General features: G+C 35.3%; 1 protein-coding gene across 1 annotated transcript; it reads right to left on the bottom strand.

Annotated features, from left to right (window-relative positions):
- Positions 1-16,413: 16,413 nt before the first annotated feature.
- On the bottom strand, positions 16,414-20,232 carry LOC118262785 (cytochrome P450 6B5). The gene is made up of 2 exons (XM_035574383.2): positions 18,837-20,232; positions 16,414-17,682 (listed from the first exon to the last, which is right to left on the bottom strand). The coding sequence occupies exons 1-2, from the start codon at positions 20,158-20,160 to the stop codon at positions 17,528-17,530; spliced, it is 1,479 nt and encodes a 492-aa protein (XP_035430276.2). The 5' UTR covers positions 20,161-20,232; the 3' UTR covers positions 16,414-17,527.
- Between the last annotated feature and the right edge of the window lie 6,818 nt (positions 20,233-27,050).

Here is a 27,050-nt window from a genome sequence, read left to right as displayed (position 1 = left end):
AATCACCATGCTTGCTCAATAACTCTATAATTAGAAATTCTAAGCCCAGATTTCCTAACGATGTTTTCCTACACCGTTAGTCAGTAGTGTCTAAATAATCTTTTTTTTAATAAACTGACGAAACTGAGTTTTTTCCTTTTTATTAGTAGCTTGGCTCCCGGTCTAAACCTTATGTAGTCTTGACACGCGGTTGTGTATCAACCGATTTAGAACATGGCAGCCGATGGGAATTATTATCAAGCGTTATTTTTTATACGCCATGACAGATGATGCAATTTTATGGGAGTTATAGTCTTTGAGGTGTAAATTCAATATGTCAGCGAATGGGAAAAGGTATTTTTTGGATATGTTTTTGTTTTGTGGTTGAGAGTTATCTATAGATGTAGATTTAGATCTGTGTGGATTTTGTTTTTAGAAATAGCACATCACTGGTGGAAACGCACTCTTATAATTAACTAAAATTCATCTTTTTCCCTATGTGTCTTCTTGAAAGACAATACTTAGCTTAATTTCATCATGAAGTTCACGGTCAATTAGGTTGTTGTTGTCAGTTGTCTTGTAGGAGTTGTTAAACAAAGTCATTGTTAACTGAAAACATTGGGAAGCTGATTTTGAACTTTACTATACATTTATTTATACAAGGTAGTGATTGAATCTAACTTACAATTTGTATACGCTTTATCTAAGTCCTATGAGAGTCCTTCAGAGATGTGCTATGTAGCTATGCCAAGAAAGAAGACTGGCAAATGATTTTTTTCTGCCAGCCTATAAGTTAGTTAGTTTTTATTTCTTCTGAGTTCTTATTAAATGTAGATTTATTTGTCACCAAGTATTCTAATAAATAAGAACATGTATTGAGAAAGAAAATATATAACCACAATCTTGCATTAGACCACCAACAATTGACAGTACTAAAAGCATTAAACTGCTTTTCCTTCATTTAAATTATTGTCAACCACTTTCTAATAACGCGAACCAAAACCCAAGCAATGACAATGATTATAAAATATTATTTTTATATCCCCCATGACGGACAGAGTATTAAAGCGGACGGCAATATAGGCCAGCAGGCGTTTATTCATTTTTTACTTTCATGGGACCATTGTGCAGCCATGTTGTGTGTATGGGGTTTTTGGGCGGCTGTTAAGGGCCCCATAAACGACTTAAGTGATCTATATTTAGATGTTGCTATTGACGGTAGTATGAATATTAGATAGGCTCTTGGTTTAATGTTTGGGCATAGATATGGATAGATATGGGTACAATGTTTTGGGGTAAGAAGGTTGATGTTATAAATGTTTGGATTAGGTTAATGTTGAAGTTTTGTTCAGTTACTTTTGAGCTCCTAGAATACTAATTGACTAGATAAAATAGACAGACTCAATGATGCAATATTTTTCAATAAAAATAATATGATATGGGATCCTTTTCAAGTATTTTGTCAAAGCCTTGTAAGGAATGCAGCACTATCTATTGTTACGATGTTGCAACAGTGATGACCCGCAGGTATTTAATATTTTTATTCAACATTTAGTCGCTAATTTAAAATGTTTACGGTAGGTTAGTTTAGGGTAGGATTGGGCTCGTGTAGCTTATTAGTTTAAACCCCTAAAATTAACTTAAGCTTAAAATAAATGACTTAGCGGTACTTATTTAAATGTGAATCTAGCGTTATCCAACATTTCGAGATTAAAAACTGCTAGCCTTTACAAATTTTTGAACACAAAACCCCTAACAAAGTAAGTTCCTCTTCACAATTAATCACCAATACAACCGCATATTAATAAAGAACAAACTCACTCATAAGCTGAAAGCCGGCGAAACTTCATCTAAACCGCCCTGAAAATATCTCAACTCAAACCGAAAACTCATCAAATCTTGACGTATTTAAGGCTGATATAAAAATGTTCGACAAAGGCGTAGGCGCTGGTAAACTTTCACAATTAAGCCGTCGTGGTATCGTATCGTTCGACTTTTGTGAGCGAATTTATTAAAACCTTGCTCATGATATTTTGTTACAGGTTTTGGGATCCTTTGAGGAAGGGTGTTTGGTTTTAAAGATCCGTGGAGTACTGGATGTCCATAGGCTTATAGAAAAATGTATACAGTGTAGGTATTTCATGTTAAAATTCTGTAGATTTACTAACATTTAGTATCGTGATTAAGGTTACGAAACAGATTTAACCTCTGGTATATAAGACACAATAGAAAATACATTGTATCTCGCGTCGATACACGTTTTGGGTACACGATGGATTTAACATTGATTGCATTATACTGACAGTTTGTAATATTTGTAGTACACTTCTACTATTTTTTAGTTTCTTCTAAACCTTTGACACACCAAATCATACCAAACGCATGAAATTATTTGATTTTATCAACCAAATAAAGTTTATTAACATCACATTTACGTCGTTTCCCAAAAATATTCATCCCTTTCATCCTTACCGAGTATAATTATAAACAGAACCATACATACAGAGTGGGGTCCCCCAAGGCTTCATCTTTGTTCCACCGAACTTTGACGGTAAACAATAAGCTTCTAATTAATTTCGTTTTTCGAGGTGTGCGTGCGACTCACAACTTTACTAAATATAATATTAATTTCTTGAATTTTACTTTAACATAGGGAAATTTAATTTATGAAAACACGCTAGTATTATCAGTTTTGGAGAACATGTAACTGTGTTACTTCTTGCGAGTTGTTTTCGCGTATTTTGAGAGTTTGATGGAGAGAAACGTGTTTATTTATCATGAAATTCGGATAGAAATGTTCGTTCTTTGATTAGGAATGCGCTAAGTAGAAGATTTAGTTATGTCGGTTGCCTTTGGTGGGATGGTTGTCTATCCACCAACATTAATTACAAGTTCGACATATTATCAATTATATTCCATGTCTTAGTATGTATTAAAGACTAGTTGACCTGGTAAACTTCGTACCGCCTCAAACATATTTTTCTCACTTTTTAAACCTTCCCTGGCGTTCCACAAATCTGTTGGTCCAGCCGTTCTCGAGTTTTAACGAGGCTAACGAACAGCAATTTTTATACATAGAGATTATACCATATAACTATACAGGTAAACCTTGCATGTGTTTAACACGTAATTACCATGAACCCTATTTTCTATTGTGTGTTCAAGTATAAATATCACGATTAAACATAATTTTTATTTCCCTACGTCTATTTTTGAGCTAGTACCCTTAAGGTAAACTAATTGCTACAAAGGGAAATTAAGATCTTATAACTAATGAAAAAGAAGGACGTCTAAAGCCAATCTCTCAAAAATATAAAATTTGTAATTTTCTCTCGAAAATAATTCCCAAATTTTAGCCGGAAAAGTATTTAACTTATCTTGATAACGAACACTGAGGGCATGATCTAAGTGTTTCCCTCAGTAAACGGCACCGCAACCCTTAGCTTAGACGGTTATACTAAGAAAATTGCTGTAATTTCGGCGCAAGTAATAATTTTAAGTTGATTGAGAAAAAGGAAAGGTTCATGGTTTTATTATTTAGGGTCCTTTGGGGCTGATAAGGAAAAGTTTTGATGTAAAATTAGGTTTTGGTTTTATAATCTTGAATTATATTGTTTTTGGGGTTTAGATCGGATCTTTTGATGATAATAGTAAAATGTAGTAATGATTGAAGAAGGATATTTTTTATAGAATAAGCCTGCAAACGAGCAGACGGATCACCTGATGGTAAGCAATCCCAATCTAAATGTAGGTACATAAAGCGCGAAGATGTTCTCCAAAAACTCATATACATTTCTACATGCACGACTCCCTTTTGGGTAAGCAGTGATAATGTAACACCAAATGATACGATACGGCAGAGACGCCAATTGCTACAAATCTTACATACCTCTTTCGCTTTATCAACACTCATGAGTCTTTTCATGCATGCTCGTCGGTTAAGGGTTCTTTTAATTTGGGCCTTGTTTAATATATCGTCAATCTGGTAGCTGTATGTCTAGGGCGCCCTCTACCGATGGCCCCATTCATATCCACCTTGTGAATTTCCTTCGTAAATCTGCTTTATTCAATTATAAGATATTCAAAGAATAATGGATTAAGGACAATATTCTCAAAATGAATCTCGGTCCATAGAAATAAGAACACAGTCGTCATTACAATATTACTTCATAAAAAATAATCCGTTTTTTTTTCCAATTCCGGATGGTTTCCACGGATAATACGCAATCAGTGAAACAATTAAAGCTTGGCCGAAAAGGTCGGGACTTTTATTTTTTTTTTCAACCCTTTTACCTGATCCCCCGCTAATAAATCCGTTGAGGAAAATTTTGGTGCAAGTCATAAGATGTTGGAGATATCTCATAGTAGCAAAAGCGATTGTTGATGAACAGGGTCTTTAAAACAGGTGGGCGTTTTAGGGTTTTTCTAAATTCACAGTGTGTTGAGAATCTAGGATCGATCAAATGTTTTTTTTAATTAATAACTTCTCACTAGAGTTTTTTGTATTATCATTATTACAAAAAGGCTTGCTTCAAACTAATTTGTATAACTGTATAAAAAGTGAGTGAACTGTTTTTTCGACGCTGTAATAAAAATATTAGTCACAATATGTTTTTATTTTGAAATCAGTCACGAAAATTCAAAATTGGTGATGTCATAATGTACCGTGTTGTTTTTGCTCACAACTTTGTATGAGCATAATCACTTATAATTCAGTAAAAATATCAGAGGACAGATGACTCCTCAAAAACTTATGATATTTTGGATGTGTGGTAACGGAAGTTTTACATAATTATCTCTATATCGATAAGGGCTGTTCAAACTTGTTTTCCTGCTTCATTGAAATTCGATAAGTAGTAAATTGTTTCAAATTATGATTGTAAACAATTTGATTGTACGAAGTTCTGGAAACAATTTCAATATCAGCCCATTTGTAAAGTTCGGCAAACAAGTTTATAGGTAATTTTGGGTTCCTATCAATTTCCATTATTGGCACCGCACGTTTAGAACATGGAACATGCGTTATTTAGTTATGGTATGTTAAGTAGTTAATATAAATTGCCAATAGTATAGCAATACTATTGTTGTAATTGGTTTAAAATCGATAGAGAGTTTCTGAACCAAATCCGCCGCCAGTATTCTCTGAAGGTAACTCAAAGTCGTCTACATAATATTCTTTTCTTTCTTTCTCTTTTTTTCTCTTCTTTAGATTCTTCAGAGATAGAGCTGTTGCTTTCTATTGGCACCAAATGTATCTTAGTCGTTTTATCGGTTTTTCTCGTATAATACTCGCAAGAAGAGCAACAATGCTATTCAATTCAATTCACAACATCGTAATGAACTCGAGTGCAGTACCGTACACCATGTCATTGGTTATGAAAATTATCGCGACCAATGACGAGCAATAATGAGATTGAGTTCACGTCAAGAGTTCGAATTATCACTTACGTAATAGCCTAGCAGGGGTGGTGACAAAAATGTAGGTATTCTACTCTACACGGCTTTCATACACACACTTTCTATATGGCCTACACAGGCTATTTAAAATCGCTTATCCCTTGAACTTGCGCCATACAAACTGGAAGGAAACGCCGACAAAGCGATATAAATGTTTTATTGTACTTTTGTAACTGAATTGCATATCAGCCTTCGTGTTTTATTAATAACGATGTGCCCAGCGCTGGGCGTGGGCTTATGTGAGCGTATTTTGTGTGTATTGGTATTAATATCAGTGGAATAATTAAAATAACAGGTATACTTGTCAGTGTGAGCTCGGATTTGTATTGAAAATTAAACGGATTTGTGTTTTTGCTGTCTGCTTTTGTTGAGGTTATTTTTTTATGGTATAAGCCGGTTAACGAGCAGTCGGATCACCCGAAACACCAGAGGCATTACAAGTGCGTTGCCGGCCTTTTGGGCGTTAGGAATTTAAGAGTTGTTGGGGAGTCGGGGATTGGGAAGATTGGGAAGGGGGTTAATTGGACCTCCGGTAACCGCACTCACACAATGAAACATAACGCAAGCGTTATTTCACGTCGGTTTTCCATGAAAGCCGTGGTATCACTTCGGTTGCTTGGCGATCATTCGCGACGAAAAACCATGATGCGACTTACAATAAAGAATGTAACATATTCAACATATTCACGGGTCTTAAAGTCACTCAGAGGTTATACTTATTTATTTTACCAAATCTAAAATCTATACTAATATTATAAAGAGGTAAAATTTGTAAGTTTGTATGTAGGGGTAATATCTGGATTTAATGATCCAATCCTAAATTTTTAGTAGGAAGCTACATTATTCCTGAGTGCTATAGGCTAAATTATTTTTATAACATGTATATTAACCGAGCAATCACAACTTTTGTCTAGAAAGTCGGACAGAAATAGCTCATAAAACAGAAAAGCTTGGCGACTATGGCCAAGCTTGCAACCATGGCCAAGCTTGGCAACCATGGCCCAGCTTGGCGACAATGCCAAGCTTGGCGATCATGGCCAAGCTTGGCAATCATGGCCAAGTTTGGCGACCATGGCCAAGCTTGGCAATCATGGCCAAGTTTGGCGACCATGGCCAAGCTTGGCGACCGTGGCCAAGCTTATGACAATCATAATGACATTGCCACCTTAGCGTTCAGTTTCGTTTCGTTAAATTTCGGTAATCTTCGAAATTACTGATCCGATTCCAAAAATTATTTTACTAACAGGAAGCTACAATAGCGCCGAGTGTGATCTTAATTATGTTAAAACAAGAAATTTTTCGCGGACGAAGTCGCGGGCAGAAGCTAGTACTCAATAAAATTATGCATCTGAATTGGAGACCTACTTAAGGGTTTTTCTCGACACATACTTACTCCATTACTCCACATAATAAGTATTTTTAACTACATCCCTACACAAACAAATCCGTATTCCAGAAATCCCCCAGAAATCCCTATATCCTAAGAAAGTTCGAGATTTTCCGCAGATTTATCATGCAGTGAGCCTTAAGAGTAAGGCGGCGTATATATAAATTTTGTTTATCACTAATAGGCGAGTCCAGAGCGCGCATGGAATATAAATATGGGCACTCCATTGTCACTAAAGCTGGTAAGAAGTGACTCTTAGTGGCTTTGTGAATTTAGATCCTGGATCCAGTTTTATTTTGAGTGACGAGCCAGTTTTTATGTAGGTTCTTGTGATACGTGGTTATTAGGGTTCATTCTTGTTTATTACGTAATGCCGTGGTGTATTTTGGAGTTAGTGGAAAATAGTGAAGTATGCCGTAGATTGTTATGATGGAAACTGTTTAGTTGTGATGGTTCTAGTTGTAAAATTAACTTAAATTAAGAAGGAGGGGAAAATAAATTAAAACATTTGATTAAGGCATAAATATTTTGTAGTTTTTATAAAGTGTAAAAATAAAGCGGGTTTAGTTTTGACTGCACGATTGGGGTGGTCGATGGGCAACCAGCTGCTGCGTAGTGTAGCATTTCTATACGGAGCATGTGTATGTGAACTTGTATGATTGTAAACGCACCCACGACATAGGAAAAATTCTAGTCCTAGGCAACGTTTAGTTTAATAAACCTCTACCTTCGATATAACTAATACCTAGTTCTTGTATTTATCTTGTCATCACAGTTTACTCAATTTATGCCTTTCGTGTAGTAGCTACCTAGAACGTAATAGGTCACCTAGGTACCATTTGTAGACTAATTTTCTTTAACACTAATGTAAAAACGTACCCAAAAAAGGTTCTAAGTCTCACTTAAAAGGTCATTAACTAATTTAAGGTGATTCTTTAAAGTTATAAAGTTTTTAGTATCGTTGTCGTTATTTTTTTTATGACAAGACTTTATGACGTCGTTGTAGAAAATGGCGCCCGCCCTTTATACACTCTGTTTATTTAATTAATTTTTATTTATTTTAGTAATTAACTAATTATGGACGGTTGTTACATTAGGTGTGGTGTAAAAGTAAGGCAGTATTTTTTATTATGTTGGTGCTTGGTAGAGTAAATAAGGTTTAAAACGGAGACTATGTTTAAGTTAGCTGTGACTCCTCTGGTGTTGCGGGTGTCCTTGGGTGTCGTTGATCGATTACCATCAGGTAATGCGTCTGCTCGTTTGCCTCCTATTCCATAACAAAAAAAGTACTAATGATTTCAAGAAAGTGATGTTATTAAGGGAAATTAACTGGTTTTTTAGAAACTGTTCTTCTCAAGACAATCTCGTTACAGGAGAAGATGAACTAATTTTCCACTTGATCTTTTTAAAACAGACTTTTAAATGTATTCATTTAATTGTCTCACAAAGAATTCCCAACTTAAACCGCTAGATCTAGGAGGATAAGAAATGAATAGAAACCACGTTCCTTTTTTAAGAGTAGAGATACATCCAGTGACTTTTCCCGTCTCAAGTAAGGCGAGGGAGTGTGGGATTCTTATTGCTTTTCAAACCGAAGTCCCGGTAACCCAATAGGCAGTCCGCAGTCACCTGGCAGTCAAACCCAGTCCCTTGAGACAGCAATTTCAATAAAAAAATAGTAAGTAAGTTACGGTTGGATTGCGTAAAAACTTAATATTTTACGAATTCGAATTTTCTCTTAAATATCGCAAATTAAATATTTATATTTCAAAAGCATTTTACTCAGAAATAATATTCAAGAATTAACTTACTAAGGTACATAAAAATAAAATGGGTATCAAAAAATATCTTTCACATTAAAGCCCTCTAGGGCTGAAGGTGTGCCCAAAAGAAAAAGGGTCTGGAACTTACGTACGACGATCTCATTAAAAGTTTTTCAAGAGAATTAAATAACGCCTCCGCAACGAATCCGGTTACAACGCGAAGTTTAGCCAAGTTTTTATAAATGTTACTTGATGTGCGCCCGGGTTCGTTTACATGCTGCTTTTATACGTGTTTTCATACTATTAAAAGGATTTTGGGTCTATGTAGTGTGAAATTGTGAGCAGCTAAATAGCTTTTATGAGTAAAACTATTTTTTGTCGCATGATGGTGAGATTAAAGGACTGTTTGGAAACACAACCTTTATGTTTGGTTATCTTTAAGTAAGACTATGAATAGCCTTTATCAATCTATTTCTGGAGTTCTTTCTCGTTCTTCTACATAAATTCGAAGCTAAGCATCTACTTTGGAACCAAACTGACAGACAATTCAATTTGACGTTTCAAAAGTGTCTAATTAAAGAATAATTAAAATAAATGCTTTGACTTTGACATCACTACATAATATAAAACAAAGTCGCTTTCTCTGTCCCTATGTCCCTTTAAAACTACGCAACAGATTTTAATGCGATTTTTAATAGACAAAGTGATTCAAAAGGAAGGTTTTTTATATAAAACTTGCATAATATATCACCATTGCACCCATGCGAAGCTGGGGCGGGTCGCTAATTTATTATAAAATTACACCACATTATAATAACAACACAAACTACAAATGTTTTGTTTTAATTCAATTACATTAACTTTAGCGTTGTATTTGATATTTGTAACCCGCATTGCAGGTTAAACATGTACATTGAAATGAAATCGTGACGTAATTAAATATGGAGCACTGAAGCTTCAGTGATCATTACCGATGTGGTGCTATTGTGTCGGGTAAACTGATTGTGATGGGTTTATAGAGGAGTGTCCAATTCTGTGTTCATAATCGATTTGTAGGTAATGTTTATCTACGAGAATGATGTTTGTCATATTTGAAAAAAAACGAGTCCTGGGACTCCTAGGGTGTTTTTTCACCAAAAATGTGCTATGCTACGTTACTTCAACGAATCAACTTACCAAGCATTATTCCAAACATCGTGATGTAATAATTGCAAAATACATTACAAAAATCGGAAAACTTTCCTCTACATCTGGCCCAAAAATCGAACCTTAGGTCCTTTGCTGGACAATCACATATACGACCATTTGAACAACGAGGCAGTAAGTTTTAATATTACAATATGAAAATGTACTTGGAAGAAAGCAAGCAAGGAGACAATTGGAAGACATTTTATTCACTAAAAAATAGAAAAATAGAATCTAAAGATAAAATAAAAGTCCAGGTACTATCAAATAAAAGATTTCAATTGGCGACCTGGAAGCGGAGCATTCATTATTCAGCCTCTTAATGCTTCGGTAATATCTACTCGAACTGTAAAAGCGAAACACGACTTATCCACCATTTTACCCCACTTTAGGAGTGCCAAAAAGAACAAAATCGAACGATAACATTGGACAAGTTTGTTGTAGAAGGTCCACTGTCCGTGGTTTAGTCAGCTTTAGTGCGGTAAAACACCTTAATCTTAGTAAAAAATCAAGAGAATTTTATTTTAGGACTCCAAACTGATTATATTACCAATATCAGCCATAAGAAATCTCTGCTGTACACAAATTCAGTGATGTTTTCTATCAAAATTAATTTCTACATATATCTGTGTGAGGAAGATACGCTAAGATCGAGTATCTTAGCGTATCGTATCGATAATAGGGAAGCCATCCATAGCACGCATCCATAACACGCATCTTTCCATATAAATAACATAGCTTAGTTGAATCCGTTTCCACCAGTGCTAAGCTATGTGTACCAATAATTATGATTGGTGGAAGCTAAACGCATCCACAGCAACGTAGCACAGCACATCTCTGGTGGAAAAGCACCCAGATTAGCCCCTTCTAATAGTAATAAAAAATATATCAAAAGATTATCCCCATTTCGCCTTCTACATATTCCTGTCCTATCCACCATCGGTGAAAGCTTGTTCGGTTCCGTGTTATCCATTCATGAATTGCTTAGCCTATCTAGTACTAATGGACTTGCAATTTTAGCGGCAATGTCCTCAATGTGCCTGTTCATTGCGGATTTACTTTTTGTATTGAATGCAATGAGTGGAATTAAGGGGGACATGGTTTAATGGCCTTCTTTTTGCGTCGAGTTGTCTTTGTATTGTGTTTTTGTAATTTTTATTTCTTGTTGTGTTTTTGATGTTGAAGTTAAGATTTATTTATTTATCAACATACTTACATTTTTACTTACGGGTTTTACCTAATACGGTAGAGAAGCTTGTTACATTAAACAAAATTTATTAATAGTATCCTTAAACAAACAAATATATAATCAATATATACTAACTACTAATAATTAAAAAATCCTACAATAAAGAATTATCCTAATAACATATTATCGAACACGCTACCCTGGTGAAGTGTGAAAATGTAAATGAGTAAACCACTTTTCGTTTACCAAGTTTAGAATTTTAAGATAGTAAATGTAAAACTATAGTGTAAGTATTTTGAAAACATCATAACATTACTTTGTACCTTACCTCATACAACATAATTGACCTCATAAAATCTACAGACAAAAAAACTAAGTATTTTCATATTTTCTTCACTAACTTAATTTTAAACTACACACATTTCTGCAGTCAAATAGAACTAGAAACACAGGGTTATAAATAAGACCCCTTTGTTCTAAAAATACGAGAGTCGGACTCGTCCAATGAGGGTTAGTTTCAGGCTAGGATACGTTACGGGTCTCCAAGGTGTCCTAAACCTGAAATACAGGAGATACAAGATCCTAGCATCATGTTAGGTAAATAGTATTTCAGTTTGCACCTAAATTTCCTGGATATTTCTCTAGGTATGTAGTTTAGAGATGTATTTTGAAATAATGTGATGGCTTTTAGTTTTCGATGGCGAAAAGTATATACAACCTTAAAGAACCAACTTTGTTTTTAAACTAACTCTGAAATTGTGATCGGTGTGTATGATTATATAGGTTCACCTCCTATTGGATTTACATTGAATAATGTGTGCACTTTTATCTAATTTTTGAGTATAATAACCCAGTATATGGAGTAATGCTATCTTAAGTTTTTTATCGTTTTAAGCGCCAAAGTGATCATTAATCAATCAGTAGTACAGCAAAATATAGCAAAAATCATCGAATTTATCACATCGAGTTCTTTTCATACACCCAATTACTACTAAAAAACTATTTACGGTACCTAAGTCTTTATATATTATAGTAAAAAAAAACAATAGTATACAAACATAGTTCTCATATCAACATTTTTCACCCGCTACCCGGGTAGTAGAAAATAAATAGTGCTCGTTCGCTCGGTAATTAGGTTAGACGGATAAATTGGCGCCCCGGGTGTTATGTGCCCGGCTAACGAACGGACCAACCGGGTATACACGGGCTAATCAGTATGCTCGAGCACCGGGCAGCAGTGACCTTGAGAAAGACTTTTTAGATCATTGCTGAGTGCCTTACTGGTGTAGTGGTTGTATATGCGAGTGACGAGCACGTGATTTTGGATTCGATTTCTGTGGTGGGTTCAGGCAATATTTACTTTTGTATACAATAACATGTTCGTCTTTTTGTCTCACGGGGTTTGGCAGAAACTACAGGACCCATTTCCATTTTAGTTTTTTTCTGAGGGAGGGGGTGGGCATCATCCAATGACTTCTTCGGCCTTGGGTCAATTCAATTAGCCAGAATTTTTTATATACTGCAATTAAAATTTGGTTTAGTCAATGGGGCTATGTCGTCCCACTTACCGAACTATGAATAGATACAAATCTAGTCATAAGTCAGCGTCTCCCATGCCATTTAATAATTCCATGAAATGTAGTATATAGTAAAGTACCTAATAAAATACCTATCCAAGTCACAATAGATTTAACACAAGCGTTCGACTCGCAGGAGCGTGGTGGCGTGACATCCAGATAAACATGTGACCATCTATCATCCAGTTTGTGGCTACCAGCCAAAAAGTATCGTGCACAAACTCAGTTGGCTGCCCAACCACCCAACCACGTCCAACCAGCCGAGCATTGGAGCACTGTTTTTCTGGAAATTTACAATTTCACACACGGCAGAACACGGTGCCCTAATCTGAGTAGACTTGGACCCTGGAGATAGGATCTTGATTAATTTGTGGAACAACCACTATTTTGTTTTGTTTGTAGACTTAATTACGATGCTAGTTGTGTGTGTGTGGTCCATTTGGTTTTAGTTTGGAAATATTTATTGGTCAATATGGAATTGGAGGGCTGAAGACTGAATGATAAATCTTTGCTCAATACGCAATCGTTATTGATTAAAGAGTTTTCTATTACTAGTGATATAAATGTGTACATAAAGACATATTTCACAGTACTGCAGTCTTTTTTAAGGAGGCAAAATCATCCGAAGGCTTTTCCTGTCTTGGGTGGGGCGAATGCGAGTGTCAGACTCTTGCCGACTAATAATCACCCCGTTCCTACTCCTGCTCTTTGAGCCGGAACCCCAGTAAGCCCACCAGGTAGTTCGCAACTAGGGGTACTGAACTGTAGTCTAGGATAAATCCTAAAATGTATATATGTATGTAAACATTATGACGTATATAGTTTCATTATTATAGTTTTCTTAGAAAGCAAAATCAATTCCGATCACAATAAATTCCCAACACGGGAATTATACAAGCACCTTCTATATTTAGCAATTACTTTGCGATCAATAAATCAATCAACTTCAAAGCTGTAAGTAATATTTGACGGCTTTCTTCTTACGTATCGTTTCGGATTACTTATATTTAGAACTGATTTTTATATAAACGTCTTAGGGGTTTTCTACCTGAGATGTGCTATGCTACGTTGTTGTGGATACTTTTGGCTTTCACTAATGGAAACGGACTCAGCTATGCTATGTTTTTTATATGGAAAGATGTGTGCTATGGGTGGCTTCCCTACTATCGATACATCGCATACTCGAGCTGCGCATCTTTCTCACACAGCTCTATGTAGCTGCATCAACGGTCACTTAGTTTCACAACTTAGCTATTACCTCTTCGCAGCATAGCTACATGGCACATCTCTGGTGGTTACATCCAATGTTCATAAGTCACTCTTCATAATATGTTATTTTTGGGGAGTTCACACATGCTATTTGTGCATATGCTTGTGACCTGTCTACAAGCTGTTTTAAGAGCTTCGACCTTTTGTTTAGAGAGACGCTCGGCATTTGACTGTTAAATAAAAAAAATCATCATTCTAATAATTTGAAACCATCGACGTCTTAACCTAAACGTCGATATGTGAAACCTTTTTGTCAGAAGTAACAGCATTGCTACACCTACCTACAACATTGCCTGCTAATATATTACTCTAACATTAATCAGTGCCCATAAATTTCCCCTTCAAAACTGGGACGGAGCAGTAATCTCATCACATCGTGTATAAGCCGTGTTACTCGGCTAATCCATTGAAACGGTGACACAGTGCACGCCCGGATCAGTAAGATTGAACTGATGGACTGATGCAGCCCATCCAATGGCATATTAAGCTTTATTTTCTATGTGTTAATGTTTATTTTGCTGTGGTGGTGGGACTGTCATTTTTGTATTCTTGGTTCGTGTTTCAATTTGAGAAATGTATGATATAGGAACACTACATATGACAAAACGCATGTCCTGTCTACTCTTATAATTCGAGTATTTTATTACTAAAATATTCCCAACAATTATCTTATGTGATTTAAAAAGCTTAGTGCATGATTTGCCATACAAAGTATCCAATACTGTGCTAAAGAATTCAAAGCGGAATTACATCTTTGATAAAACCTGTCTTGCAATAAAGTATGCATTTGTATTTGCATTAGCAATTGCGTAATGTATTCTCTATAAATAGTATATGTTTCTTAGAATCCGAGAGTGACTATATTTTCCTTAAGGTAAATGCTTAAGTTTGATAATTAAGTAGGTACCATATACGTATGTGTCTATCGAGATCTGTTCTCCGATTGATGATCCGTTTCTTGATACATATGTACATTGACTGCACGGTTGACTCGGCAACTGGCTACCGTGCAACGAGTAGCGGGTTCGATTCCCGCACAGAGCAACTCTTTGTGTGATCCACAAATTGTTGTTTCGGGTCTGGGTATCGTGTGTATGTGAACTTGTATGATTGTAAACGCATCCACAACATGGAAGAAAACCCTAGTGTATAATTATATTAGGAAAAAAATCTCACTCTTTGTAATGAAAGTAATATTGTTTTAACAATCTAAAAAGTTACTTAAGAACTAATTAAATACATTGAAATCCTTACCAGCCGCCATATCCCACAAGTTATAAAGACAAGTCAAACAAAATTAATGTTAGGAGACTTTAAACTCAGTACGGAATTACTGTAACTTAGTAAGTTATTTAATCATTTAAGTAATAAGCTTATAACTTGAGTTTATTGTTCGGTTTTATGAAAATCAAAATTTTAAGTTTTCGGTGGTCGTCAAGTATTGAGTAAGGGGTTACAAGGTTGGGAAAATGTAGCAGTATTATTTACATTCAGAAGTCTTTGTACTGTACCCTTTCTTTTTCTGACGGAGTAACTTCATTCAATGACTTCTCCCGCTTTGGGTGTAGGCGAGAGGCAGTGTCAGACTGTTGCTGACTAAAAACCACTCATTATCTGAAACTATACTTGGTGTATGACAATAAATAAGTTTCTTTCTCGTAATATGATCTGGCGTATAGAGTTCGAAGCTAAGCATAGTGCTCAAGTCTGCAGTTAGGTGCACTGACTATAAGGTGCAATGGCAATGAAATTAGCGAGCTATGATTTGGCATCGATGACCAAAGAGGGCTTGTCAAAGAATGTCTTGGAAAACGTCACATTGGTACTAGCCGTTAGTAGATTTCAAACAAGCACCCTCGTGCATAAGAAGCAAGCATTTTAATCTTCTTATGGCATTAACAATGATAAAAAATGATTTAAAAAGCATTGGTATTCATTATAATTGAATTTAAACATGCACTCTAAATCTCCGCAGAACTTTTCAATGATTATATTACGCATGTCAAAAGTACCTATACCTTAATTAGACACCAATTACGAATCTCTTCCCTTCTATTTCTGACGTAGAAGTCAGTAATGAGTTAATTCATTAGAGATATATTAATGAGGTATGATATTTCCTCTCTATTTTATTTTGATAACATTTATTACTTCACTGATATTGAATTAATGAGTTTAAAATTAAATACGTCAAAGGTTAGATGGATATAGTCTTTATTTGGCCTGTTAATTTGTAAAGATTATTTATAATACGATTATTTCTTATGCTTCGCACATGCTGAACTGGTGCCTCATTTGAGCACAGGCTTGGGACTCCATGTAATCATTTCAGTACTATAGTAGTGATACAAAAGTCATGCATACTCTGTATCCTTGACTTTTGTGTGAGAATAAATGTCTTCCTTTCTTCCTTTCTTTCTTTATTTCTTTCTTTCCAATAGAGAGACGGTATTCAAAATTATAGTAATTGAAGATCAAATAATTAAAAGTAATTGAAGATCAAATCAAATTGTTCAATGAATAAAACATTTTGCAATCTATTTGCATTATAATTTTTTTTTTTTTTGAGAACACAGGTGACTTATCATTCAAAATGATTCTATATAATTTACTCTATTACTATGTTTTATTTTATTAACATCCCACAATCGCTTAAATTAAACAAATAGTGCAGTCCAATGACCAGCCCTGTAATAAAATATCTGTTATTGAACACGTGTTGAGATAACAAATACATAAATAATTACATATGTACTAATTTCTACCATTTCATGACAATGATAGGAACATTAGCTCATCAGTGAACTGTGACAGGTTTTGTATTACCTATAAAAATATTATTGTACCGTTTTGTTAGATAACCTTTTCACCTCTATTCAGATAACAGGCTATAAGTGCCAAACAATTAAAAAAATATATAATTTATCAAGTTGTTTTTGTTTTTTTTATGGAATATGTGAATTGGTGATAAACGAGCAGACGGGTCACCTGATGGTAAGCGATTGGTGCAACCCATGGACACCCATAACACCGTAGGAGTTACAGGTGCGTTGTCGACCTTTTAAAAAGGAGTACGCTTTATTCTTGAAGATTTGAAGGGGGAGGTTTCTATAATTTTAATGGATACTATAATATATATGATGTATTATTTTATTATTTACAACTAAGAATAGAAAAGGGAAAGCTATTGTTCACACAATATTTCTTCAAAATACGTAAGTAAAATAAAGCTACAGATGACGACAGATAAACAAAAAATATAAAAATATGATTTGGGTGTATGTATCGTATATACTTAAAAATGCATGTAGTAAAAAAGTAGATACTTAAATAACGGTAAAATGGGGTGAATAGAAACTCAGGGGGTGAATAGAAACAAATTTTTTATTAGGATTATTAGTTTGTTTTCATATTTTTAGTTTTAATAGAGCATTTTTGGTTTTAATAATGAATTAATAAAAAATATTTAAATGGTGTAAACAGTTCTAAATTACGTGAAAACACAACAAAATGTTGTTCCTATTCACCCCTGATTTGTTTCTATTCACCCCGTTTTACGGTATTACAAACAGACACTCCAATTTTATTTATTCCTCTATCTAGACAGATAGACGATGCCTTCGATTTTTCTTTACAAATACTCTCATTCGCTTTTTTAATTATGTTGTGATGATCTTAAATAGCTATTTTTTCAGTCTTAATAATAAAATTATATCTATTCTTAATCTCTTAGTTTTAGTTCATATTTATCTGTAGGGCTCCTTAGACCGAAGGGACTTCTTTCAAATGTTGGAGTACAATTCTGTTCGCCCAGTGTAAAGCGACGCAACAACCACGCAAGTCCTGCTTTTACTTGGAGACGGGCAAATCGAACACCTGAAACGAAAATAAGAAAGGTGATTAGTATGACAATATTGAGGGCAATCTCTAAAATAAAAATAAAGGCATTCATCACAGGGGAGAGATATCGTTAGAGGAAACCTATTCATTGGTTATACGATTTATTGTGTTAGCTCTATCTACCGTATAAGAAGACCTCTTATGACTTAATTTGAACCACATATTTGGCATCATCTTGGCTGCCAATATAAGCAAAGCAAAGCAAAAGAGGCCCAGTAGTTAGGCCAAAAAGTGCTATTCTCTTTGAGCTAATTTGACCACTCTTTACAAATACTGCATTATAATAGCCGCGCCGCATGTCCGTAATATTCCTAGACAACCTACAACATTACAGCTCTTTTGTGGTCAAGAAACATGAAGCTGATCCCACAGAATTTAATACTTGATTAATCGTTAAAATATTTAGTTGTATGCTTCTATGGACAAGTACTACGTGTAGTGTTATTTAAATCCAAACAAGTGATGTCCATACTGTGTAATTCAGATTGGGCCAAATTTAGTTGCGGTTAGAATTGGGCCCAGACTTTAGAAAATTTCACTATCTGTTACATAGGAGTTGATTACTTGATTAGAATCCAGTCATTGCATGTGAAAATATATGTGCTATAAATACATTTACTCATTGTAGGGGGAAGGAAAAGGGCAAGAGGAACAACTAATTGTTTTCTTTTTCTGATTTGTATCGGACATATTTCAAAATATTTAGCGCCTGTTTCACTATCTTCATATAATTGACAAATACTTCTGTCTCATAGTGGAAATTTCTAGATGACATTGCAACTTGCAACAAGTACTCAGATTGATACAAGTTCCTTTATCGATTGTTTGGTATTCAAACTACTCATATAATTAAACAACAAAGAGACTACTGACATGAATCCTTATCAAAAAATATTATCTAGACATTAGTATCTTATCAAATTTGTAATTATACCTTTGTTTGGCTTTCATTATAATATGAAGTTGACAGACAGCATTATTATGCAATAAAAAATTGTTGTGAAATATAAAATTTTACTACGACTAGTGGTTTAGCAGTCATTTTGAAAGGCACTGTATTTCCATAAGACTATAATCATGAACATAAGAACGATACGCATCTGATGCAAAAGGAGGGTAACAAAACTTACCAATGCAAATTCGGTTTCCTTCACCAAACGGCAAAAACACGTATTTTGGTATTTTAGAAACATTTTCTGGAGAAAACCTGTCTGGATCAAACTTATCAGGCTCTGGGAAATACTTCTCATCCCTGTGCATTGCAAATGGCGATATCATTACGATTTCATCTTTCTCTATAGCTACTCCAGACGGCAGTACTGTATCTTTAGTACAAAGTCTCTGTATAACTCCTATTGTGGGATACTTCCTCATCGCTTCATTCACACATTGGTCCAAATATTGTAACTTCTCCACTTCATTATAAGTAAACTCTTCATTGCATTCGTCAAATACTCTATCAATCTCTTCATGCACTTTCACTAGCACTTCTGGATTATTTGAAAGTTCTAGAAGAGTATAATGCATAGTATTAGCTGAGGTATCAGTACCGGCAAGGAAGAAGAAAAATGCTTGAGCAGCCAAAACTTCTACAGTTGGTTCAATACTATAATTTGTTGAAAAGTCGTGCATAAATCCGTGGAGCTGTAAGCCTAAGCAAAGGTCGATAAAATCATGCGTTCTAATAGATTTTCGTTGTCTTTCTTCTAGGACAGCTCGAACAGCACCGATGAAAAATTCCTCATGCTCTCCAAACACTTTGATGTTCAAAAAATCATATAATCTTGGGCTCGTATTCGCAAGCAAAGCAGCAATATTTGAATACAACGATGGCTTTAGAGTCTTCTGCGTCATCTCCAAGAACGGTGAATCCATAGCGTTCCGATTGTTCTGTGTATCTATACCAAACACTGATGCTCCGATAGATGCCGTTGTATATGTGTATAGAATGTTGAACGGGTCTTTTCGCAGATGGATATCATCTTCAACGACTTCAACAAAGTCTCGAGCAACCTTTTCTATGATTTTGAACATATATTTCAACTTGAACGTTGTAAAAACTGGACTTAGTTTTTGCCTCAAGAGCTTCCATCTTTTAACATCATTCATGAACAGCAGATTGTCTGCTAATAGATCATGTGGACCGAATTTGATGCCGCGGCTGTGGAAGCTTTGGAAATCACCAGCTAGAACCGCTTGGACGTCGTCAGGGTGTTTGAGAAGGAGCGTTGGTGTAGTCCCAGCAATAGTCCCCACATATAACACATCAGGATGATCATTATAAATGTCCCTCAATATCTCCGGCATAGACTGCTTTCCGAACACGAACTTTAACATCAGATTGAAGTTGGTCTGCACTACATTCTTCTTCTTCCAATAACTTTTGTTATAAAAGTTTCTATGTATCAGCACATAACACAGGATTATAATAGTAAACACGAGTGTGAACAACATTGTTTACTCGATACGCGACGCGACGCACTCTCTAAGGTCAACTTGCGACTGACTGATAGCGTCGCCTCTACCGCTATATTTAAACGCACCGATTTGAGAATACGTAGAGGTGTCAACATCTGAGATATGAGTATCTATGTTTACTTCATTAAAAGAGTCTATTAGCATAATCATGTACTTATAGAAATAGTTAATTTGTGCTTTATTTTGGCCAATTAACCAATGGCTTTTAGGAAAGATATTAGAAAAAAGAATTGGTTAGTAATTTGTAATTATGTACTTAATGACGTTTGTATTAGAATTCATAATTCTATGACTGTCGTTAGTAAATCAGTTGACACAACAAAGTATTGCTAAGCACATGTATGGCTTTGGTGCATGCTTAGATTTGTTTGGTTACATGTAACATTGAGTCTGCTAGTATCTAGTGTTCAGCAATAGGCTCGTCTAGTATTAGTACTACTAATTTCTTCAACTTCTTAACTATCTTTTTGTCAAAAGCACATTATTTTCGGTATGGTTTTCCTCAATCTTTATTACGTCGAGTTACATCACACTTGACTCAGCAGTTTAGTAGCTGCGTACTTAATAAATAAATAAACAATAGATCATGTTAGTATGGGTTATGTACATAACTATGTACGTAGTGAACCTGTTATATGACTCACATGCCAAACGTGTTCTGCATGGCATTATATTTTCAATGTCTAGTGCGTATTGCATCATTCTTGGCCCCCATTTTATATTACATTGAATTGGAGCCGTCCGGTGTGACGTTAGATACTTCTGGTGTATGTACTTTGAAACTATAGTAAAAAACTAGACTATGTTGTTGCTCCAGTAGCTCCAAGTTCGACTGTCGAGCAAGCGGCCTTGAGTTCGATTCGAACTAAGCATTTATTGGGACTTTTTCGAAGTTTTGCCGGTAATAGCTGGGAGTGAATCCAGGATCACAAGCTAGTATTTTATATGACATTGTCATCATAAATAACATCGCTAATATTCAGAGTGCCTTGTAATTTGTATCTTCTATTAAATTGACCTTTATTGGCCTTGATTGACCTCTTATTGCTCTGAATGTACCGTTATTATTACGTACTTGTAGAGCTGATATTCTGGTTTGATTTGCAGCTGGTCTAATTCATAATTTATTCACCGAGTTATTAAATTGCTTTTTTGAATTCTCATGTTAATCATTTTTAATTAATAAAAAATTGACGTAGTATTGATTCAATTTACTTTTACTAAGCCCTTTAGGAAATTACAACAGTAATGAAAATATAGATGATACCTTAGCTACATTTTTGCTTTAGTACCGAATATCTAAAATAACCCTTTTAGAACATAGGTGTCAAAATATATTAACAAACATATCAAACATGTAGGTATGTATATACCTGACGTAAATATGGAGAGTCATCAATATTTGCTTGGAATTATTTAAAAATAGGTTTGAACATGATGTAACAAAATATTAGTATTGAATAGTAATAGTAAATAGTAGCTTTGGACTAATTTAAGCACGAGCGGTTAGTTTCCTAACGCAAAACATAGGAAATAATGAGTAAATCCATTAAGTATATGGGAAAATACAACTGATATAGTTTTTTCTGTTCGTGTGCCAGTCAGGATTGAACTGATTGCATGGAACTTACAAAATGACTGAAGAAATTCTTAAAAAAGAGAATCGCCCTTAATTTTTATTACCGCCTCATTTTTTTTTTTAGTTTCTAACACCTACGTAATATCCCTAAAATCCTCCTTCTCCTACGTCTGAACAGCACTATGCTGAAAACCACATCAAAACCGGTACAGCCAAACGCGAGATAATTGCGCACAAACATATATACATACAGGGTAAACTCAGAACCTCCTTTCTTTGAAATCGGTTATGAGTACTTTGCAAATGCCTCTCATCATTATATCAATGAGGTAGTCACATGTTCGATACTGCAGTTATAAACTTCTTTCTCTATTATGATCAGCTAATTGCTATCATTAGTCCATTGACGTGTTTAGTTTAATGATAATTGTTGTTTGATCTCTATAAATATTAGCGGTTTTAAATTATTTATAGAACGTATTATGTAGGCGGCGATAATTGACATCTTACGTATTACGAGGCACACCTTTTATATGGCGAAACCTACTATTTTTTTTTGGGAATTGTTGGCAAACGAGTCACCTGATGGTAAGCGATAAGCGCCGCCTATGGACACCCGCAACACCAGAGGAGTCACAGGTGGGTTGCCGGCCTTTTAGAAAGGAGTATACTCTTTTCTTGAAGATTTGAAGGTCGTATCGGTTCGGAAATACCAGTACGACGCAAGTTCCTATTAATTATAGTCATGTGTAATACATTACATGACTCCACAATATTCAGAAAAGTTAGAAAGACCAAATAGGTCTTAATGGATTGAACAATATTTAGGCCAACTCGAACCCAAACTCATCAATAAACGAGTGATAATAAGTAAATACACAAAATAATATAATATGAACTATTTTGGCCACATTGCGCGTAGAAATCCCGACAATCTGAAGAAGCTGGTAGTAGTTGGTCAGGTTAATGGGAAAATAGCTCGCAGTCGTTCAACCAACCCTTTGGCTAGATGCTGTAAAAAACCTGACAGTTCTACAAGCTATAAAGACCGCAGAGGACAGGGGCGCATGGAGGATGGTCGTACATCAAGTGACGCGTGCACCAAACTAGTCACAAACTTTAGTAATTAAGAAAACTACTGAGAAGATTATACAAAAGTTTAAAATACTACTGCCTCCCACGTTAGTCTAAAATTTCTCAGGAGTAGCACGGAGTCTGGAATTGTGCCCTATACCAGTACCTATATGGCAATAGGCTCACCCCCTATTACATGGAACTTATAACACAATTAGTGAAAAATGGGTGTACATAGTACAGTGGTAGAGTGCCACATTCATCTGCACGTAACGTTCCGCAATTTGCAGGTGCACCTCTGCCTACCTCTTCGAGAATAAAAGGCGTGACGTTGCATATTAAAAACTGCTTAAAGGCATACCAAATCCAATCCTTTCTACATCCCAATCCTTTCTAAAATACATAGCCAAAAATTCTCCAATTATAATACAGAAGTCAAACAAAAAGATATCAGGAAAGCAATTTTGATTGGAGTATAAAAAGTTCCTTTTGTTGAACAACTTAGCTTGGCTTCATGCCAAGTTTCATGTTACATTTTTATCTCTACACAACTTTCATTTAATCTGTTTCGGCTTAAAACTTCAACGTTTAAATGTAAGTGGTTGTTATGTATTTTTATGGCAATAAAGTTCTAAGTCGCTTGGCTGAAAATTGATTGTGTTAAGACACAGAAGATAGTTTGGGAGAAAAGCAATATAAACTTGATTGTTACTCACAACCCTATCGTAATGATATTAAACATAAATGATTTTTCCGATGAGGCAAAACAGAAGACGTAATTTTTGACGATGACAGATGACAAAAGTCGCACATGGACGATAGAAGTACATGCACATGTGAAGTTTACATGCCACTAAACATGCATGGCAATTGGGCAGAAAGACCGCCAGCCACGATCACCTCATCTGGTCGGAGGATACTTCTTTTCTAAGAGAACTTTACTCATTGCGTCTGAAAATTACACATACTGAGCAAAACCCCTTCTGCGGAAAAGTGGCATTGAATAGCATAGGCATTCCATTCAATTTGGAAGTCGTTGGTAGAGGCCTATGTTATGTTCAACAATGAACATCTTGTAACGGAAATGACGAAGATGATTGATGTCCACCTACACAAACAGACTTTAGTAGCATAACTGCTTAATGTCAATATCCCTCCTTTTATCCCCGAAGGTGCATATTACGGCACGTAATGCCGCTATACAATGTACACCCACTTCTCACCATTTGTGCTATAAGTCCCTGCTGTACTGCTAAACATAAGCCCATAAAACAACTAACCTACCCCTTCAAGGCCACAAACACAATACATTCAAATGTATAACAATAAAAAGCATTCGCAGTGACCACAGAATCTGGGAGAGTGACGTGTGAAAGTAATATGTGTCGCTCTTGAAGAGGGTAACGCTATACTTTTGTTGGCAGCCGATTTTCATTACTGTCAGCTCGAACACCTGTCTGGCTTAGACGAGCTTTGTCGTGACACTGGCTTGAGAATATACCATATGATTCCTAAGTTTTTTTGAGGAGTCGTTCGCTAATTTTAGGTTAGGGGATTTGTTTTTAGAAATTCAGTCAGTCAATGTGTCAGGTTTTGATGAGAAAAGGTCTTCGGTAGGAAGAAATATTTCGATTGATTTAATAGTGTGTGCATAGTCAGGTAAACAACAATAAAGAAAGAGGTGTATGATCTTGGTGATTATTGAGTTTATTGACGTATCTTATCATATTCCCTTTTTTCCCTTTGTAGTCAGCAAGTACATTCTAATGTTACTGACATGCATACGCAGATGAGTTTAGTGTCGATATGCTAGTTAAATAAGTGAATCGAAAAGTTGGTATCAAGGGATTAATAGTTTTTTAGTAAGTAAGAGTCTGGCGGGAGAAGTCATTGGATGATTTGCCCTATTAAAAAAAGGGATTAGTAGTGACATACAGTAAATTCTAAATACGTCGACACGTCATTTATCTAGGGGCTCTTTACAGATAGGCTGCAGCAGTTTTAGAGAGATAAAAAATCTCCCATTATCTAGTATTTCTGCCCTTCCTTTTGTCTTCAAAGCGTCTTTTGAAGAGTCCGGTAAACCTAAGTTTAGAAGTAAAATCAAGTCTAATTTACTTTCTAAATACTGTGTAAAGACTTCAAACACAGTGTTCCAGGGCCAATCCTCGTCATTTGGAGCATTCAATTAAATATAATACGTCCGCCCTAATCATGATATGCCTAACAGCTGTCAAACCTACTTCAGTATTGAAGCATCGTATTCAAAGTTTGACAACCTGGGTCGGGCACAGGTTTTAGATGATCTGATAGGCATTGTATGTGTACCTGTAGCTGAGTAGATAGATATTTGAACTTGTTATTGTTTGGGGCTTTGCTCGTGGTAATGTGAATTTTGGTAAACACAACGTCACGCCTTTTGTCCCCGAAGGGGTAGGCAGAGGTGCACATTACGGCACGCAATGTACACCCACTTTTTATTCACCATTTGTGTTATACGTCTCATGTAATAGGGGGTGAGCCTATTGTGAATTTTGGTAAAATTGACAATTAATTTATATCAACACTAGATTTTGTCTTTTTAAGTTAAAATTGGAATCTTTTATATTAAAATTGCCAATGTAGACAATAAGAATAATTGCCATTATTATTTTTAACTCAAATATATGGGTCCCGACTGTGTTAATTAAATTACTTGGTATGCTTCTGAATCGAACTTGTTTTGTTACTTTTTAGTTTTATTACAGTTGTTTATTTTTAATTTCATTTATTCACCTATTAATCATGTTTATATAGCTCAGTAATATTGCTGATTAATTCACAATAATTTGTCAGTGGTGTCTAAATAATCTTAGAAAGAACGTATAACGCGGATGAAGTCACATTGGTACTAACTAGTACTACCTATAGCAAATAAGTAAACGAGATTTCCTAGTCAAATGAAAATTTCCATCCATAAATTCGGTACGGAGCATGAAATGATAATTCTCTATTTTCTAGTCCTGTCCCGTTCGAGCTCTTGGGAATTAAATGTGTCAATATTCATACTGGCGCGTTTTTTCTTTGGCATATTCTTCTCTCGTCACGTTTGGAGTATGAATCAGTTATGTAGAGCACGGGTAATTTTATTTTAATGGTCTGCAGCCGTAATGAACATTAATATGAGAGAGTCACAGAGTGTTAAGTGTTTTGTGGTGTGAGTGAGGTTACCGGAGGCCCAATTACCCCCCCCGATTCCCAATCATCTCTAACGGCCGGCAACGCACTTGTAATGCCTCTGGTGTTTCGGGTGTCCATAGGCGGCGGCGATTGCTTACCATCTGGTGATCCGTCTGCTTGTTTACCGGCTTATACCATCAAAAATGAACATTAAACTGGAAGGTATAGTAAGTTATTGTACGATATATCTACTGGTACCTCGTTGGTAAGTTTTAAAAATAATTTAGTCTTTTTGTCATTTGATGTATATGGCAATAATATTGTTGCGAAATATTGTTATATTTCTGACAGCAACCTTACATAAACCATTAATCACATGATTGCAAGAATCTTGAAGATTTATAAACACTTAAAACACAAGAGTGCACACTTCCGATTAGATAATCAGCAGAGATACTTATGGACATAAGTAGTTATTTACTTGGAAAATTCCTATTAAAAGTTAGTTACTACCTACTTGAACATAAGTAATTATTTACTAGGAAAATTACCATTAAAATTTATTTAGACCACATTACATAAAAGTATAAGACAATAGCATAATAGTGATCACCTTGATTTTGTTGTCCTCAAGATTTTTTCTTTTTCTATCGCATTGACTGAATATTAGTTTCTCACATACATTGTTCTCACATAATTGAAGCAATCGAAACTATGTAACCAAGAATTTTATTGTGAAGCTGATTGAAAAAGAGTAAGTAATCTATGGAATTTCTTGTTCGTTCATAAGAATCTACACTTTGGAACGAGCAAATAGCCTCACTAGAGGACTGACCAACAGACAGACGTTTTTAGTATTTGAATATTTGCTTTGACGTTTAAAAGTGCCTTCTTGGTCTATTTGAAATAAATAATTTTGACTTTGATGACTTTGACTTCGTCCCATTCATACGCTAAGAGCCTCAGAATCTCCGAAGCGCACATAAATATTTGTGCCCCGGGACAATGTATGTTTTTAGTTTGTTTTCTCATGTTTTGCAAGCTTTGAATAATT

The sequence above is a fragment of the Spodoptera frugiperda genome, chromosome 12 (genome assembly GCF_023101765.2).
Source record: "Spodoptera frugiperda isolate SF20-4 chromosome 12, AGI-APGP_CSIRO_Sfru_2.0, whole genome shotgun sequence".
NCBI classification, from domain to species: Eukaryota; Metazoa; Arthropoda; class Insecta; order Lepidoptera; family Noctuidae; genus Spodoptera; species Spodoptera frugiperda.
The sequence above is the reverse complement of the archived record's forward strand: the minus strand, read 5'-3'. Positions and strand labels throughout refer to the sequence as shown.

Coding starts and splice junctions, on each gene's coding strand:
- LOC118262785 (XM_035574383.2), bottom strand. CDS start 20,160: ATGTTGTTCACACTCGTGTTTACTATTATAATCCTGTGTTATGTGCTG. Junction 17,683..18,836: donor AGGAAACCGAATTTGCATTG/GTAAGTTTTGTT, acceptor TTTTCGTTTCAG/GTGTTCGATTTGCCCGTCTC.